Raw genomic sequence first — 19637 nt, 5'->3', positions numbered from 1 at the left:
TGTATGCAAAAAGACATTTTATTAATTTGTTGATATTGCAGCAACCATCATGTAGTCAAGTACCAGAGAAACCTGTCATCGAAAAGGAAGTAGTTCATGCATTGCCTTCGGTAAAGGCTTTGGCAAGAGCCTTCTTAATGACCACATCAACGTCACAACATTCTGCCGAAAGAATATGGCCAAGAAAGGTAAATTAAGTTTTATAGGGTTCCGGAAATAGTTGTAGATTTTAGATTTGTCTAATGCTTGTTTTCTTTTAGGCTAAGTCAATACCAGGTCAATCAAAAACTCCAACGAAATCCTTCGTGAAACCAATTGAAAGTCCAAAAGCCGATATTGATAAATCAGAGGAAGATACCACAATAGCATCGGATCTATCATCTCTGGAGACGTAAGATATTGAAGTTTTTATTTTTATTATTTGTAATGACAAGGGACCGATCAAAGAAAAAGTAAACGTCATAGAGGGACCTTAAGTAAATACTGTTTGACTTGACGAAATCATACATACATGTATTTCCCACGAACATCAACGGAGGGGCATAGAGATGCGGATGATTTCATAATAACGTCGGGTCCCATCACTGTTGACGTTTGTGAAATGTTAAACTCATATTTAGTCGATCTTATTGACTCCTTTCATGTGGAATATACAAATATCCATCACTAAGTCTACGGCCGCACTGTTTACCACATGCACTGGTACACCAATATCCTTGCATAGCATGTTTAAGTCGTTCTCACATGCTACTGACACCAGGGTCTTGACATAATCCAATTTTTCTGAAGCCTTCTTCTCCCATGGAATAAAGGGGCCGTTACATGACGACTATACCAAACCTACAGACATAAAACCCACTGTGAACAATTTTGCAAATTTTGTTTGCTTACAATCTCTTTGATCCTACCACAAAAATTAACGTCCACTATATTTTATCCTTTATTTACAGAGATCCCTCATCGGCTGGAAAAACACCAGATGATACCAAAGATCAAATCAAATCAACGACACCTGCAAATACTCCCACCACACCCACAGCCGCAACAGCGACAACGACAACGAGCAACCCACCCACAACACCTTCTCCCGTGCGACAAGGCGTCCTTAAAAGTAATATTGCTTTCTTTGAGAACTTAAAGTATAAGTAAATATTTAGAAAGGAAAATTCGATACAAACCGTGATGGAAAATTTTCAAAAGAATTGGATACTATTTTCGTTAAAACACAAAGAAAAGAAAATACTAATTATCAATTCGAAAAGGTGAAGGGAAAAACTAAATTGAAGTATTTCGCAAAAGAGGTGCCATTGTACGCTTTAATTATTTTGTTTGTATATTGTACTTTTGTTTTTGTAATTTATATGTAACAACAAAAGAAAACGTAAATTGTTTTGTTATATTTATTTGTAACCTTAGATTCTTTTAAAAAGGAGAAAGAGGTCGTTCGTTGTCACACATTATTTGTTCTTCATCAAAAAAACATCCCCCGCCCGCCCACATTCATACAATTGTAAGATTAAACAAAAAGAGAAAAGAAAAGGAAGTTCAAGGTTTTGTTAATTTATTAATAAATAAGTATTTATGGTATTATTAAATAGTTTTGTTAAAACAAATATCTATTTAGATTTGTAAGTCCAAAAAATGGAAGAGTTCTATTTACATGCATACATACATTACATTCATTGCCCCCTGTTAACCTGCCTTCTTCCCTACATTTTGTTGCCCAATACTGTTTATGTAATAATTATTCATTACATACATACTATAAAAAAATAATGTTAAAAAATGTTTAAAAAAACATAAGTTTCATTATATCGCAACTAAAAGAGAAAACTAATAACGCTTTCATGAACAACAATGCCTAAGTTAGAGTCAAAGATATAACCAAATAAACTAAAAGAAAGAAAAGCAAAATATAAAAAGAAAAAAATAACAGCATTGTAAATTTATTTATTTTTTGGAAAGGTATAAAAAGGAATTGGTAAGTAATCAAAAGGGTCACACACAAAGTGGTGACATATTGGAACGGGCAACAAAAAATACCTCTAGACAATACTATATTATATCGAACTAGAAATTTATCAATAACTTTAAACTACTTTACAAAATTATTGCCACGTTTGAAATACATGCATATTAATTACATTTACAAACATATTTTCAAACAAGTGGTCACTAATAAGGTTCCAGGAGTTCTCATTGCATAGGTGATCTCTTCCAGAAAAGTTGTCAATGTTGGGCTATAATTTGTTATAGCCCCTAAGGAAGGAATTTTACTGTTATCAAACAAAGGTTGAAACAGAATTAGCTGTAATAGAGAAATCAGGTTTTAGAACACCACCATATAAAGAAATGTAAAATCGGAAATAATATATAGGTTATAGCATCGATATAGCGTTACCATCCCCCAAAATGTTTGTAGCAAAAAGTACTTGAATTATGAGTGCAAGTGATTTCGGAATACATATTTATACGTGAAAGAAGTCATGATTTTTACAAGGGCATGGTGCAGTGATTATAACAAAAACCATAAAGACTACTAAAACATTAATGCGGATGAAGTTGTGGGCCTAAATCAGGGACGGGCTTCTTTGTAATGAAGTATAGTGAGGGCTTCCACTGAGTTGTTTTTGCATTTGCTTCTTTCTCTTACTTACAGTGTGCGTGAATAAAAACATCATGTGGTTGTTGGTTTTTTCACCCATACATACACATATACTAAAACATTGATGGTAAATCTCGGGCGACACTGGCCTAAATATTGGGACATTTCTGGGTTCACATCTCATTAAATACTGACTTCTCCTAGCAAAAAATTAAATATTGTAGACATAATCATAACCACTACCCGCTATTAAAACAAAAGGTTCGACAAGTGGCCTTAAACGAATTGAAGCACAGTGGTCAAAATTCTGCAACTTTTGAACGGGTAAAGTATTTTCATAATTCTTTTTTTGTTGGACAAATAACAAAATCAGCTTTACGGTGAATAAAAGCTGTAAAATTCGGTCTAGTAGTTGCAGGAATTCAAGGTCAAAGTTAAACTTTTGAGTTGTTTTACAATTTTTATACCCTCAGCCTTTAGGCTAAAGAGGGTGTTTACACTTTGATATGGCCAAAAATGTGCCTCATCGAGATAATGGTTTTAGACCCCAAGTATGTTTGTACGATATCCGTTTCAGACAATTTTGAGTCGATCTAGCAATGTCCGTCCGTCTGTCTGGCTGGCTGGTGCGCACGATAACTCTCGAACGGATCAATCGATTCGGTTCAAATGTTGGGTATCGAAATATTTTGTCCAGATTCGATTTAAGTTCGAAGATGGGCCATATAGGTCCACTCCTTCTGGTACCTTCCCCACAAATGTTCAAAAATTGTCGCAAAACTTGTGCGCACGATAACTCTTGTAGGGAATAACCGATTTGGTCCATACTTTGCACATCGTGTAATTTCTACCAGACCTAGATGAGGTTCCAATATGGACTCAATCGGTCCACTCCTTCGGGTACCTCCCACACAAAATTTCGGAGAAGTTCAGTTTAGGACCTGGTCTCGAATCGCTATGATTTTGGTTTACGCTAGTTGTATTCGCTGTCCTCCATACGACGCTGTAAGTTTCATTAAGGGCAAGTCCATACTTCCCGAGAAAATAGCCTGAAAGTTACAAAAAACCCTATGACACCGTGTTTAGTGGTTGGAGAGCAAGATAACTCTCGAACGGATCTGCCGATTCGGTCCAAAATTTGGCTTTCGTAATATTTTGTCTAAACTTGGTTCAAGTTCAAAGATGAATTATATCGGTCCACTCCTTCCGGTACCTCCCCCACAAAAGTTCGAAAATGTTCGGAAAATTTGTGCGTACGATAACTCTTGAAGGGAGTAACCGATTTGGTCCATACTTTGCACATTATGAAATTTCTACCAGACTTAGATGAGGTTCCAATATGGACTCAATCGGTAAACTCCTTCGAGTACCTCCCACACGAAATTTCGGAAAAGTTCAGTTTAGGACCTGCTCTCGAATCGCCTTGGTTTTTGTTGTAACATCCTGTATTCACTGTCCCCTATACGAAGGTACAAGTTTCCTCAGAGGCAAGTACATACTTCCTGAAAAAAAGCCTGAAAGTTGAAGAACAAACCCTATGACACCATGTTTATGGGTGGAAGCGCAAGATAATTCTCGAACCGAAATGCCGATTCCGGCCAAAATTTGGCTTCGTAATATTGTTTTCAAACTAAGTTTAAGTTCGTAGATATGCCACATCGGTCCACTCCTTCAGGTACCTACACCACAAAAGTTCAAAAATATTCTGAAAAATTGTGCGCACGATAACTCTTGATGGGAGTGACCGATTTGGTCCATACTTTACACATTCTCATAATATCTACCAGATATAGATCAGGTTCGAATATGGACTATATTTGTCCACTCCATCCCTTACCTCCCACACAAAATTTTGGATAAGTTCACTTTAAGACCTGCTATTGAATCACATTGATTTTTGTTGAAGCAACTTACATTCGCTGCCTCAATTACGATGGTAAAAGTTGTTTCAGGGGCAAGTCCATACTTCTTGAGAAAACAGCCCGAAGGGTGTAAAAACCCCCTATAGCACCACCATGGTCTATGTCGGTCCATTCCTTTAAGTACCTTTTCCGCAAAATTTTTGAACTTTTATCCTAATCAACATTTTTGTCGGTTTATACGACAAAAATTTTGGAACCCCCTAAATACATAAGTTTTTTTGTGAAAAAAGTGTTTCAATTTGCACAGGCTGAGGATATATCTCTGCCGGCAAAGCCGACTCATACTTTTTTACTTGTTTCATAAAATTTAAGTGTTTTGTGTTTTTTTATATCTTCATATATATTAAAAATGATCAAACCCCAATAAATGAATTATATACATATATACAAAAAAAACGTTAAAAAAAATATTTAAATTTTTTGTCTGAAAAACTTAAAATTTGCTCAGAAATTAAAAAAATTATCCTTGGGTTCTCATAAAGTCTCATATACCTAAACAAGTAAAAAAGTATCAGTCGACTTTGCCGACAGAAATATACCCTCAGCCTGTGTGGGTTACAATATTTTTCCCAAAGAAAACGTATGTATTTATTTATGTACCGACAAAAGTATGGATAGAATTAAAGCTCAAACATTTGCGGGGATATCGATAGATATAACTTCTTATCACACTAGCCTACGAAAAACATAATATCGCTGTAAACAGGGCCACTAGGAAAACCTTCGGTAAAATATCCAAAGGATCCCCGAACCACACAAATATGTTGAACATTTGTGGTGCTACCACAAGGACAATATTTTTTCGACAATATTTAGAGATCCATAGTTTGGACCAAATCGGTTGCTTAGTCTATGAGAAATCGAGCGTACCATTTTAGCGAATATTTTTGAACTTTTGTGGGCGAGGTACCAGAAGGAGTGGACCTATAAGCACCACCTTCGAATTTCATCTAAGATTCGAAAAAATATTACAATATCCAAAGTGTGGACGAACACAGTATTCGGTTCGAGCCGTCCAACCACTACATATGGTGGTTTTATACAACATTCGGGCTGTTTTCTCAAGAAGTATGCCGTAATTGAGGCAGCGAATGCAAGTTACTTCAACAAAAATCAAAGTGGTTCGAGAGCAGATTATAAAGTGAATCTATCCAACATTTTGTGCGGGAGGTACCCGAAGGAGTGGACAAATATAGTCCATATTCGAACCTAAAGTATGTAAAGTATGGACCAAATCGGTCACTCCCATCAAGAGTTATCGCGCGCACAATTTTTCCGAAATTTTTTAACTTTTTTGGGGGAGGTACCTGAAGAAGTGGACCAATATGGCTTATCTTCGAACTTAAAGTAAGTTTGCACAAAATATTACGAAGACCAAATTGTGGACCGAATCAGCAGATCCCGTTCTAACGTTATCTTCCGCTCCAACCAACTACACACGGTGTCATAGGGCTTTTTTGTACTCTTCGGGTTATTTGCTCAGGAGGTATGGACTTGCCCCTGATGAAACTTACACCGTTATATGGGGGAAAGTGAATAGTGAAGTGAACAGGTCCTAAACTGAACTAAACTGTGGACCGATTGAGTCCATATTGGAACTTCATCTAAGTCTGGTAGAAATTTCACGATGTGCAAAGTATGGACCAAATCGGTTACTTCCTTCAAGAGTTATCGTGCGCACAAATTTTCCGAACATTTTCGAACTTTTGTGGGGGACGTACATGAAGGAGAAGAATTTAAACTATGTTTTCATCAAATATTACGAAGGCCAAATTTTAGACCTAATCTACAGATCCGTTCGAGAATTATCTTGCGCTCCAACCACTACACAAGGTGTCATAGGGGCTTTTTGCACCTTTCCGGCCATTTTCTCAGGAAGTATGGACTTGCCCCTGATGTACCGTTGTATGGGGGAAAGTGAATACAAGTTGTTGCAACAAAAATCAAAGCGATTCGTGAACAGGTCCTAAACTGAACTGCTCCGAAATTTTGTGTGAGAGGTACCCGAAGGAGTGAACCGATTCAGCCCATATTGGGACCTTATCTCCCTCACTCCCTTCAAGAGTAATCGGGCGCACAAATTTTCGGAACATTTTCAAACTTTTGTGGGGAGGTACCGGAAGGAGTGGACCGATATAACCCATTTTCGAACTTAAACTGAGTTTGGACGAAATATTGCGAAAGCCAAATTTTGGACCGAATCGGTTGATCCGTTCGAGAGTTATCGTGCGCTCCAGCCAGACAGACAGACGGACGGACGGACATTGCTAAATCAACTCCAAATGGTCTGAAACACATTTCGTCCAAATATACTTGGGGTCTAAAACCATTATTTCGATGAATTCCACACTAGAGTAATTTAAGGGGTTATGACCAATTACAAATTTTGCAAAATCTAGAAATTTGGCTCATTTTAAAGTACAGGTACAATGGAATATGTTGCAAAAATTTCGATCAGACAATAATTAGCAGAGATATTAGCGTTAGAAATATAAAATTCATTGTGATTTGTATTTAACATCGAAGTATGAAACGCGGTTTTCTCAAAATGACATTTTGGAATTCGGTGCCCACTGTAGCTCGAAAACGGATTATCCGATCTTCATATGTTTTTGTGGGATTGTTATACATATAATAAGCTTGTACTTAAGCGAGAGACTTTTTAAAAATAATATTTTGAGGGATTTGAGAACTACCCAATTTTTAGTTAAAATCGAAATGTTGGCTTTGGCAGTTCACATTTTTTTAAATCTATATTTTTTAATTCCGTTTCGCTTAAGTACAAGATTATTAGGTTCTTAATGATCCCACAAAAACATATGCTGATCGGTTTATTCGTTTACGAGCTACAGTAAAAACTGTGTCGTAGGCGGCCATTTTTCAACAAAAAATTCCGAAAGCAGCTCAGATGAAAACAAAATCTTCTAAAAAAATTTGGTAGATTTCTTGTAAAAAAATCATGAAAAATGTCATTTTTTGTGCTCAATAAGTGGCCATAACCCCTTAACGAAATTGCTGTTGTGGGGAACTCGATCTAAGAATGCCCAATTTCATGAAATTATTTAATCGAAATCGATCTAGTGTGGACCGGGACTTAGTTTTAATATGATTACTATCGAATCCCATATGCTTATTTACTTAGTTGGCCCATTACAGAACATTTGTTCCATAGACCGAACTAAGAAAAGATCTCTATTCCACTCTGTTTTTCGCCTGACTTTTTGGAATACCGCGCCTTTTCATTTCTTCATCCACTTGTATGATCCATCGAAGCTTAGGCCTGCCGATTCTGCGTGCACCGCCATGTGGCATGTACTCATACGCCTTTTTAGCGGGTTCATCATCGCTCATTCTCAACGCATTCGAATCCCATATAGACGAAAAAATTGAGGTTTTGCCAGGAAAATCGATTTCTGAACCACCGTGCGCCGTGAACAAGTCCACAAATTATGCTCAGAGATGGTCTGTTTTACGCGTCGAAAACGTCTTATACGCGTAGAAAACGTATAAGAAGTAGTAAACGTCATAAACCTCAACAAATGTATATTACCATCGTATTTTTCACTTAATAATAATTTTGCTAGCATGTCTTTGTTATTGAAGAGCGTCCGTACATTTTTTTAAAATAACAGAATATTTTTATTAATATTTTAATTTTTAAAACAATTGAAATAATTGAACAGTAAATTGGATTACGCTCTTAGCACGCCATCTACAATATATTCCGAACACAACAACTACTTTACGTATGATTCAAAGAATTTGCGGGTGAAGTAATAAACATATATATATAAATATATATATATATATATATGTATTATGAAAAAACATCGATTTTTAGGTTATAAAATTCGTTTGTTTATTCTGTCAAAAACCTTGTTTCTTTGGCTAGGTTTACGACGTATGTAATATACGTCAGAAATGTATGTCAGATACGTCATAATTGCAGACAGACCATCTCTGATTATGCTATCTGATTGGATAATGAGAACTGGCGCAGCTCGTTGCACGGTAGCTAACCTGGACAGGTTCGAAGGGCATGCCAGAGATCCGTAACACTTGCTCGAATACGAGTAAAGAGTAAAAATCGCTCGAATTTGAGTATACTCTATTTTCCTTTGCCACTCGCGGAAGCATAGACCAAAATTTCTCGATTTTACTCTGGAGTTAAAAATACTTAAGGGAAATGTGTGATTACGGAATTTTTTGCCGTTTGTGTGTGTATATGTAGTAGCAAACCTGATATAAAACTGCTTTTGAACACGTACATCCCCTTTCCCTCAGGCCACAGAAATATTAAACCGGTTTGCTCCTACTACACACACACGAACACATAAACGGCAAAAATCCCGGAAACATAAGACAGTGATTTGCCACCAAAGTGTTATCGATCAGTGTTTTTTCAAACTTGTAAACTCTATATTAATCCAAAAAAAAATATTTTGGGAACGTTAAAAGATGACTTCGAAGTAAGTTACAGATCAACAGCAATACCCCCACTTTTAAAAGTGTGCGCTGCGTTGAGATTTTTTGCGGAGGGAAGATTCCAAAAGTCCATGGCAATGATTACAACAATAGCATAGCTCATTCTACATTGTCGAACGCATGGTAGAATAAAGTAAAGGTAGGCCACAGCTATCAGCTGATTACAATTTTTTTCTTTTTATGGCCTAATCTGTCAAAAGCAGGGTTGACATTTTGTGCTGTTTTTGACATTATGCAATCATAAAGGTAGATGTATCGCTGAATTGTTTCAACAAAAAACTTCTGCTGTAACACTTATCTTAAAATTGAAAACAAGGACAAAAAATGTGTATTCGCGTGGCAAAATAAAATTGTTGATTTTTTTAGCAAAATTTACGAATGAACAATTTATCAAATATTGATATTAATTTAAATTTGTTCCAAAAGTACGGGAATGTAAAAATTACAATTTTTGTAAAAATTCTGCTGACATTTATCTGCAAATCGGATACCAGCAATCACGATGTCAGATTAGCCAAACTTGTCAGGTAGAAAATAAGTGAATGACATTTTTTCACTGTCATAAGTTTGTGAAGAACTTTTGCTATTTTTGGAACACTTTTCCAACAAGAATATTCTGGAGCCTAGCTAAAGAAATGTTTTTACACTATATGGCACTTTTAACATATAAAAAGTGAAGCTCTAAGTTCCATATGTTTTTGTTATACGGGATAGCTATGCAGGTACATCTACCATTATGATTGTACCATGCCATTTGACGTTTTAAGCCATGGCTGCAGGGTGGCATTTCTCAGTGATTTTCATACCTGGCCTACCTCTACTTTATTGTACCATGGTCGAACGTATTGAAGGAAGTTGTCCACTTGATGAGGACAAATTGAATCGTTTCGAAATTGTCGGAGGAGGAAAAAAGACAAAACAAAAATCATTTTTATTAAAAAAGAAATTCCCTGTTGTCGGCTGTATAGATGAAATCCATGTGCAGATTGCATTTGCACTCAGTTTATCAATTAATATTTCAAACTAACTACACAAAATTAATTAATCATGCAATTAATCAACAATTGTTAAGAAAATGTATTTTCCTTTCAATTTTACTTCTTGTTTCTTCGAAAATATTCACTGCAACTGAAAATAACTGGTTGCTGGAAAATAGCCGGTTCGTCAACTGAGATTCGTAACTTCAGTTGAAGGTTGCCATACATAAAGTAATTTTGACAACTGACAACTCCACTCAACTATCGAAAATCGACCCCTAAATTTGCTGTGGGAAACGCAACTGGAGTTGGATTGCTATCCACATCGACCCCTTAGTCGCAAATTTATGATGCTGGCTTACCTATGGCTCATTAAGAAGCATTTACCTAAAAGTATGCTGAATGATTTAATAGTGTAAATATTTTCCCATTATAAGTCATCCTAAAAGTATTCTTTGATTTCATTGGTACGAAACAATATCAATTCAAAAAGGAATGCTACATTTCATATTTGACGTGTAATTTGTTAAAATGTTATTTTATTATTATGTTCCTTTCTTTAATATGCCAAATCATCATCGAGCAAAGTTGTCAATATCCTCGAAATTCATAAAATGTCACATAATTTGACCAGAAATATCTTAATTTTTAATATGTATATAGAAAATAAGATGATAGAACACCACTCATAACCAGAATTAAAAAGTGATCGAATTAGTTATAACAAAATAAACTTACCTGTTTTTTCTTAAATTCTTGGGAGCTTGCAAATATATTTTCTTGATTGATATTTGGTTTTAAATCCGCAACAAATTATTATAGAATGTTTGATTGAATTAAAGCTATTTCTTGAGTCTTGATATTATATTGTTGCATAAAATCTTAAACCTAATAAAATTAAACAGAAAGGAAATATTAAATGGTAGAAAACAAAGAAATAAAAACAAATAAATGGTCTGTTTATCAAGGACCAAGTTCGATCGAATTACTACCAAACTCCTGTTATTGTAAGAAATTATTGTTTGATTGCAGAAAAAATACATTAACAGCCCGTTTCTGTATGTCGATAAGAACATGAATACGGAAGAAATACTACCAAAATTACTTATGTTTTTCTAAGGTGTTTTTTGTCTTGAAGTAAAACCCAAGGTAAAAATATTTCGAGAACTAAAGTATGGGCGTGCTTTATTCGCACACGTTTCCGTATCGACATACAGAGACGGGCTGCAAGTATTTAAAACAAAAAAAGAACAAAAGATTGCTCGTAATTCGAATCAATTCATTTGGAATCATTATATAGAGAAATAGGTAATAAATTCAACTTATACATAATAACTAATATTCATTTTTATATCGTTTGTAGCGTATAAAAATACACCTTCGTTTATTGAATATATTTATGTACTTAATTTATGTTTTAAAAACATTTATTTTGGAAGTTTTTCTTTGTTATGTTCTTTAAACGCTATAGAATGCCGTTTAAATTGGAAACTAAATGTAATCGTTTCGAGTAGCTTCTATTTTTTAATAAATAAACTAAAAACAAATGTTAATATCATATAGAGATAAAAATTTACTTACAAAATGTTGATGTTTTTTTATTGAATTTATTTTAAAAGTAAAATATAAATTAAAACATTTTAACATGCCATCATGTGGGATGGATGACATGTTTTCGAATTTTATTTAAAATGTTTCTGTTTTTTCTTTCTTAAAGTAAGTCCTGTATCCTAGAACAAGAAGTTTGTATCCTGTCCACTTTTTTATTTCGCGAGGAATGATAAAATAAATAATTGCATTTTATCAGATATTTTGTTGCGGAATTATCTGTCATTGAAATCGTGATACATTTTGCTGTGTATCAAGATTTCGAAAATAACGATTATGTACTGAGTACCAGATTTCATAAAAATAATGCTTACAAAATGTCAATGATGTGCAGAAGCGGCTGTTGTTGATGATCCCGTAATGTTATGATGAGCATGTTCGGCGATATAAACAACATAAACTAGGGGTATGACAAAACACAAAGCCAAGATTACAACGAACAAACATATCCATGACATATCACAATCTGAACCGGACCAATCGATTGCACGCAGCGATGGGCCTTTGATCCGATGTATTTGAGGCACATTTGTAGAATCATCCAAAATATCTGTGATTAGTGGTGCGGAGGCATCATTCATATCTGTTGTGGCCAATTCTGAAGAAAAATAATAAGAGATTATATAAATTTAGTTTTATTTATGTAAATATCATAAAGAATATTTAAATATTTAGAATGTGTTCAAAGTCTTTCCCATTGGGTTGGTAATCTTCTCAAAAAAATATACATATATTTCATTGAATTTTAGTTAAAGCATCTTTTAAAGTTTTTAAAACCGACCAGCGTTAAAAATGTGCATGTTTGATGTTTTGAAACACGTAGCTTCGAAGTTGTTAATTGCAATGGCGTTAAGAAACATCATACTTCATTTATTTACGTTATCCACTGTATTTATCTTCATCAGGGATATTTCCGAAGTCCCTTTTTAGCTATATCATTATAGGATTTATTTCTTATCGACGAGTCCGAACGTAGGTCGAATACCGTACGTCAATTACAAAGAATTTTTTATGCATTTCCATACAAATGCCAAAAACGACTGGGAAAGCTTCTCTCATATGAATGAGTGCAAAATTCATTCATTATTCGATTCATATTCCCTCAATAATGCAGGACATACTTTTATACATGGCTGTTGTATGTGATGTTGCTTGGTCTAGAAATTAAACGCACATCTAGTGTGCAAAGCGTGTTTATGTTGCCCATGTTGCCCTTGATTAAGACAGGCAGACTTCCGTATCGTCATTTGCTTTGTGTTGTTTAAACTTCGTCAAAATATTATCAATATATTTCATCAATATATTTCATTGTTCCTCGAAAATGCAACTATATGCATCAGAAATAAAAATTGATACATGTTTGCTTTTTACCTACGTTAAAAATGCGTATTTTTGATGTTTTGTAACACGTTGCTTCGCAGTTGTTAAGTACTATGGCGGTAAGAAACATAGTACTTCGCACATTTGTAGTCATTTGTTAAGCAACTGACGATACGGAAGTCAGCCACATTGTAATAAAACCCCACATTTTATTATTTTTTATTAGGAAATTTTTATTGAATACTTAAAAATTTCATATTAAATATTTCTGAGCCTTACAGCTCTCATTATACGATTAAAACTAAACTTTTTTTTTTGAAAATAAAGACAGAAAAATATCTTCCTTTAGATTATAGCGATAATTTAATTGTAGGTCATGTAACGTGGTGTTGCACTGAACTTGGCATAGCTCTTAATGACCTTATTGACAGCCTCCAAAAAGTCCTTCTCGGTAGCTACCTTACGACGAGCACGAATTGCGAACATACCAGCTTCTGTGCAAACTGAACGAATTTCAGCACCTGTAGAGTTGGGACAAAGACGTGCCAGCAATTCGAAACGTATGTCACGCTCAACGGACATAGAACGGGCATGAATCTTAAAGATATGTGAACGTCCCTCCAAATCGGGCAGACCAAATTCAACTTTACGATCCAAACGTCCTGGACGCATAAGGGCAGGATCAAGGGTATCTGGTCTGTTGGTTGCCATCAGTACTTTAATGTTACCTCTGGGATCAAAACCATCTAATTGATTGATAAGTTCCAACATAGTACGTTGTACCTCATTATCACCACCGGCACCATCATCGAAACGTGCCCCGCCAATAGCATCAATTTCATCGAAGAATATAAGACAAGCTTTCTTGGAACGAGCCATTTCGAAAAGTTCACGAACCATGCGAGCACCTTCACCAACATATTTCTGTACCAATTCGGAACCAATGACACGAATGAAGCAAGCATCTGTACGATTGGCCACAGCACGGGCACAAAGTGTTTTACCGGTACCAGGAGGACCGAACAACAATACACCTTTTGGAGGTTCAATACCCAAGTTGACAAATTTTTCAGGATGCAACAAAGGAGTCTCTACTACTTCACGCAATTTTTCAATTTGTTCCTTGCAGCCACCTACATCACTGTAGGTAACATCTGGCTTGTCTTCAACCTGCATCATGGTGACCGTGGGATCAATTTTGGGTGGTAATGGGATGTGAATTTGGTACTTGTTACGGTCGACACCAACACGCATACCCTCCTCAATATCGGTTGGAGCTACTGAATCGGCTAAATCTACCACAAACTTTGCAAACTGTTTAACATTGATAATATACTTGGGATCATCTGAATCGGCATTTATAATCTTGGTACATCTGGCCACTTGGAGAGGTTGTTCATTTTGGAGAATTTGTTTGTCGGCAGCCAAATCCCATAGAGCTGGTGGTGCCAAACCTGTGTCACTTTCCTTAATACCCGTCAACTCGTTGACTTGCTTTACAGCCTTCTGTATGTCTTCTTCGATGATTTTGATGGCTTTGTGATATTGGCTTTGTCCATAGGTTTTCAACAATTCAATATCGCCTTCATCCAGAGATTTTATTTCCTTCTCTTCCTTTTCTTCGTGTTTTACTTTGCGTTGATCATCTCCTAAGTAATCTGGCATTTTTACAATTTAATTTCGTTGGGATTTTGTTCAATAAATAAGATTAAACAAAATTATTTTGCTTATTTCGGCTTCAGAATGACTATACAAATTGGCAAATTTCTTGGTGCTTGACTACTTGTCAAAATGCTTCTTCTTCTTTTGCGTAAATGAGTCATGCAAGGGGAAATGATAACAAACAACGTTGTGTTCATAACTGGGTGTTTCAAAGAAATTCACCCTTATTACGGTTGGCGTTGTCGTATCCAAAATTGCAAGCTGACGTGTCGAAACGTCTAATTGGTATTATGTATGTTTTTGTACAAAAAAGCAAAAATTTCAATTTTTAAAGAATTTTTTTGGTAACAAACATTCAGTTTTTACAATCAAAATAAGTGTTTGGCGTAGACGTTTTTGTGGTCGTTGGCGTAGTCGTTGTCGTAGGGATATTTTTTGGTACCACGTAACATTTACGACAACGACCATTTTTTTCTCATACAAAATTTAAAAAATATATATTTTTTAATTGTAAAACAATTCATTTGAAATCATCTTTTGAGCAAGAACTAAGAAATTTACATTGCATCAATCGTTATATGAGGACTCTAACAGATTTTCAATAGAAAGTTTGTCATCTCATAAAGACACGAAATTTATCTTATGCAAATGAATCAAAGTAGTAAAATTTGTATTTATTATAGTTATTTTACAATATATTTTAATAATCATTGCCTAAAAATTCTTTTGAAATTAATTTGTTTTTATTTTTATATGCCGTCGTTTACAAAATCGGTCAGGACTCTTTCCTCGTATTTCAACGTCATACGTAATACCAATTTGTCGTGTTACGCCATACGTAATACCGATTTGTCGTATCAAAAAAAATAAATGTTGTATTTAAACCAAGAAATGCGTTCTGGGTATTACAACCGTATTTCTTTCGATTTTTTAAGGATATAAAATGCTATAAAAGACAAAAAATTTCGTTGTATATAATTTTTCATCATCTAAAAACGTATCTTACGACTACGCCTACGTCTACGCCTACGACAACGACTACGTCACTTGAACGTCTACGACTACGCCAACCGTAATAAGGGTGATTAGTTTTTTTGTTGGTAATAGGAGACTATTAATGCTAAGAGTTGTCCGTACTTACCACCATAAAACTAGTTCATTTTCTTTGTTTGGATTTTCATATTCATTATCTCTGTGGCACTTTGCAAGTGCAAGTATTGATATCGAACAAATAAATAAATCGTAAGTTTTTTAATAGCTGGCCTTCGCCGAGCATATAAAACTTTATCCTATTGACAGATGCAAATTTCGGCTACATGAACAAAACTTTCTTTTAAATCTTAATTTTTTAAAAACTTTCGAGGTCTATATCTCGGTAAGTATATATTGTATACAAAATGTATACACCATTGGAATCAGTATATATATGTATGTATATTTTTATAATTTTCTGTGATAAATGGGTAAATGGCAAACTGAAAATAGCAATTTTAAGTGCCAGTTTCACTAGGACGAATCGAATTCAAATTGGTTCGAATTACTACCAAACACCCTCCAAAAAATTAAGACCCTTAAGATGAGTTTAAGCATTAAGCTCGGATCGGGACCACAGGTAGGTCTCCTTACCCTGATCACAAATATATATAACATTTTTTGCGGAAGTCCATACTTCCCGAAGTTCCGAAAATTCCCTTGTTAAATGTCGGCTACTTAGAGACAATTTTTAATTTAAAAGAAAATGCTGTTCCCGTTCCCTAGATTGGCTCCTGTCCATAGCAGAAAGTCTTAAATCCCCGGCCGAAGGCCGGCTATATAGAAAAAAAATTATAATTTTATCCGAGCTTAATGCTTAAACTCAACTTGCTCCAATTAAGATTTAAAAAAGTATACTTCGTATCTCATTCTAGATGTATATGGGCTAGTTTATGCGATGTCGGCAGGGCGTGGCAGTAACATTACCTCATGATGCAGATATACGCTCGTTATCTGGACTATTATAGGTAAACAGCTACAAATTCTGTATTAAGAAAAGTAATACCTATGTATAATCTCGCTTCCATAGTATTCGGTGATTGTAATAGGAAGTTGCGTCATGTTACGCGGTGACAGGAGCCGTTGATCGTAGTTGTCATATTGATTTAGAAAAAAAATAATTTTACTATTATGTCCAGATATACATTTGGCAATTTTCCTTGCTGCAATTTTTTACGTTTCCTTTTAAAATTGCCTCCTCCGTTTATACAGTCATTCCGTTCCGGCAAGTCTTGCTTTCAAATCATTTGAAGTAACGTCAATTACGACAAATATAAAAGGAATTGTCTGCGTCGGTACAAGCAATTTTTTCCACTTTCAGTCCCCATATCTGTCTCTCCTACAAAAAGGACTTGCCGCGTCAACATGCCTAATATAGATTGGGACTATTTACACGAAACTTTAAGCAATGACGAACTAGCTCATTCTGTTTTCCCCTGGCATATCTTTCCCTTACCGACAGTATTCGAAAAAATATTAAATTATTACCACATATAGTGCTTTTTATGCTGATTCCAAGGCTTTATAACTTTTGATGGGGAAATGTATGCTTCCCGAGATATGGGACTCTGAAGTTCCGAAAATTCCGAAATTGCAAACTGTCGGTAAAGGAAATTTGTTCCGTCGTTTCATTCTTCTTTTGTCCTCAACCATAAACATGCTCTAAAAACTCCTGAGTTATCCAGATTCAACCGTACTTTTCACTTAATTAAAGTATTCTCCCACAATATGTGCGAATAGACCTACACCACACTCTTACATAGTGTCATTTTTGACATGCATATGAATCACAGTCAAAACAATAAATTATCATACACATTCGAATAATAAACACTTACCTTCATCTGTGTAAATATTCACAGCGGCTTTCATTTTTGAATTCATTATGATGCTGTTAACATGTTCATCTCTTCCCACGAAGCCTCTACTAGTCGATGGTCCATCTCTGCTCGATGAATTCACCGAGGCTACCATTAATTTTTCACTTAACATAGCCTGAGCATCATCTAGAGGATTGCGTACAATACTGCTTAGACCACTATCACTATCTCGACTTTCATTTCCACTTGATTTCTGATTAATTTTCGGACTGCTATTGCCACTTTTATGAACTATCGGTAGATTATCCAATAACACGTTGTGCACTGTCACGGGTATTTTAACAACTTTCCTTGCATGAATCTCATTATCCTTATCGATTTTATTAAGCCTTTTGATGTCAGCAACTGAACAATGGAATCGTAAAGCTATAGCCTGCAATGTATCTCCGGGTTCTACTTTGGCCTCTATGGTGTTTTCAAAACGATGTTGTGTATTTTGGCGCGTTGACAGTCTTTCCATTTGCAGGAAATCGAAGTCTTCCGTTCCCGCCGAGAGGGGATCTGTGAATAGCTGTGTTGGCGTGTGGTAGTCGTCATGTTCATGATTAATTGAACGTCTAGAAATGTAACGTAAAGATTATATTATTATCAATTCTTACATTTTCATTACACATGTTTCACTTACGCATTTCTTCGCATTTTACTTTGGTGAAATCAGGTTTATTATTACTTGTTGCTGTTTCTCGAAACAAAGATGATACTCTGCCTGCCTTTTTGTTTGCAATGTCTGTTGCGTTTTTTAGTTAACAAAATCGTCTTTCTTTAGAACTTTCAACTTTCTGTTTGCTTTTCCAATTGAACTTACGTATTGAGATTATAACTATTTTTATTGTAGACTTTTTGTAATTTTCTAACAATTAATACGTGGTTGCTGCTTGTAAAGTAAACTAAACTTAAACCACAAACCAAAGTAATGACGTATTTGGTGCGCTAGAAAGAGTTCAAAACAGCTGTTCCTGCAACAGGGTGACTCATATGTTTACAAGTAGGGATCGTTAGATGAGAATGACTAGAAATCAGAAAGAATTGTGGGAAAAAACAGCAAGAAATAAACGAAGCCGAAAAAAGAATCAACGTTTGCGTAAAGCCCTAAACACATCCAATGTTTGAGTAAAGTTTTGTGTCATTTCTGGTAGATGAATAAAAGACGAAATGCTTCCAAGTTTAAATTTTTCTTTATTCTTCTACCAGAAATGACACAAAACTTTACTCAAACGTTGGATGTGTTTTCAGCTTCAAGTTTTCGTCATTCATGGTAAAAGAATAAAGAACGACCGAGACAAATTCGGATTAGCTTTCCCTTTTTTATTCCTTAACAATAGCAAAGCGAATAAAGCAAGCGACGAGCAAAGGCCCAAACTCAATCAAAACAAGTAATAGGTACTTTACACTATATGTTATTTTACATATATGGTGTCACTTTGCACATACATTTTGTATATAACAAGAAAAAAGTATCAGTCGGCTTTGCCGACAGAGATATACCCTCAGCATGGGCAAATTGAAACACTTTTTTCACAAAAAACTTATGTAGTTAGGGGATTTAAAATTTTGGTCGTATGAACCGACAAAAATGTTGATTAGGATTAAAGTTTAAAATTTTTGCGGAAAAGGTACTTAAAGGAATGGACCGACATAGACCATGGAGGTGCCATAGGAGGTTTTTACACCCTTCGGGCTGTTTTCTCAAGAAGTATGGACTTGCCCCTGAAATAACTTTTACCATCGTAATTGAGGCAGCGAATGTAAGTTGCTTCAACAAAAATCAAAGTGATTCAATAGCAGGTCTTAAAGTGAACCTATCCAAAATTTTGTGTGGGAGGTACGGGATGGAGTGGACAAATACAGTCCATATTCGAACCTGATCTATATCTGGTAGATATTATGAGAATGCCCAGCAAAAATCCTCATTACAAACCTCCTTTCCCACCCATTATTTTAACAAGGGCATGTCGCGCGAAATATCTGGTTATTTTGTAACCACTGAAATATGTAGATACTGAGTAGATTCGGACTACTTATTTCAGTGATTACAAAATAACCAGATATTTCGAGCGACATGCCCTTGTTAAAATAATGGGTGGGAAAGGAGGTTTGTAATGAGGATTTTTGCTGGGTGTGTAAAGTATGGACCAAATCGGTCACT

The 19637-nt window shown here is 35.3% G+C and overlaps 3 protein-coding genes and 1 long non-coding RNA gene across 19 annotated transcripts in view; 2 read left to right on the top strand and 2 right to left on the bottom strand.

Moving 5' to 3' along the window:
• M7BP (Myosin-7a binding protein) overlaps positions 1 to 1833 on the top strand; it is a 246315-nt gene extending 244482 nt beyond the window's left edge. For all 14 annotated transcript variants that reach the window (XM_073991463.1, XM_073991462.1, XM_073991469.1 and 11 more), the window contains 3 exons: positions 42 to 188; positions 261 to 391; positions 951 to 1833. In XM_073991463.1, the coding sequence (XP_073847564.1) occupies positions 42 to 188; positions 261 to 391; positions 951 to 1149 (477 nt within the window). In that variant the 3' untranslated portion in view covers positions 1150 to 1833. The remainder of the gene's footprint in view (positions 1 to 41; positions 189 to 260; positions 392 to 950) is intronic.
• A 7222-nt stretch (positions 1834 to 9055) lies between these two features.
• On the top strand, positions 9056 to 11681 carry LOC141406245 (uncharacterized). Its single transcript, XR_012413345.1, has 2 exons — positions 9056 to 9151; positions 9864 to 11681. It is a non-coding gene; the product is annotated as an uncharacterized lncRNA (long non-coding RNA).
• On the bottom strand, positions 10616 to 18444 carry LOC141406244 (uncharacterized). 3 transcript variants are annotated; one of them, XM_073991459.1, is made up of 4 exons: positions 18117 to 18425; positions 17450 to 18048; positions 11912 to 12195; positions 10616 to 10877 (listed from the first exon to the last, which is right to left on the bottom strand). In XM_073991459.1, the coding sequence occupies exons 1-3, from the start codon at positions 18128 to 18130 to the stop codon at positions 11918 to 11920; spliced, it is 891 nt and encodes a 296-aa protein (XP_073847560.1). In that variant the 5' UTR covers positions 18131 to 18425; the 3' UTR covers positions 10616 to 10877; positions 11912 to 11917. The 3 variants fall into 3 exon arrangements, with proteins under 3 accessions (XP_073847560.1, XP_073847561.1, XP_073847559.1); XM_073991460.1 differs by lacking the exon at positions 10616 to 10877 and having other exon boundaries at positions 11335 to 12195; positions 18117 to 18218; positions 18297 to 18434; XM_073991458.1 differs by lacking the exon at positions 10616 to 10877 and having other exon boundaries at positions 11335 to 12195; positions 18117 to 18444.
• Positions 13125 to 15661, bottom strand: Rpt1 (26S proteasome regulatory subunit Rpt1). The gene has a single exon (XM_073991457.1). The coding sequence runs from the start codon at positions 14580 to 14582 to the stop codon at positions 13281 to 13283; it is 1302 nt and encodes a 433-aa protein (XP_073847558.1). The 5' UTR covers positions 14583 to 15661; the 3' UTR covers positions 13125 to 13280.
• Positions 18445 to 19637: the final 1193 nt, after the last annotated feature.

Source organism: Musca autumnalis, unplaced genomic scaffold, assembly GCF_047663935.1.
Source record: "Musca autumnalis isolate F117 unplaced genomic scaffold, ASM4766393v1 scaffold_5, whole genome shotgun sequence".
Classification (NCBI taxonomy): domain Eukaryota; kingdom Metazoa; phylum Arthropoda; class Insecta; order Diptera; family Muscidae; genus Musca; species Musca autumnalis.
This window is presented reverse-complemented; position numbering and strand designations above follow the sequence as displayed.

Excerpts from the sequence above, each read along its gene's own strand:
- Rpt1 (XM_073991457.1), bottom strand. The coding sequence starts at position 14,582 with ATGCCAGATTACTTAGGAGATGATCAACGCAAAGTAAAACACGAAGAA.
- LOC141406244 (XM_073991458.1), bottom strand. Across the intron at positions 12,196-17,449 it reads GAATATTTACACAGATGAAG|AATTGGCCACAACAGATATG; the intron begins GTAAGTGTTTAT and ends ATTTTTCTTCAG.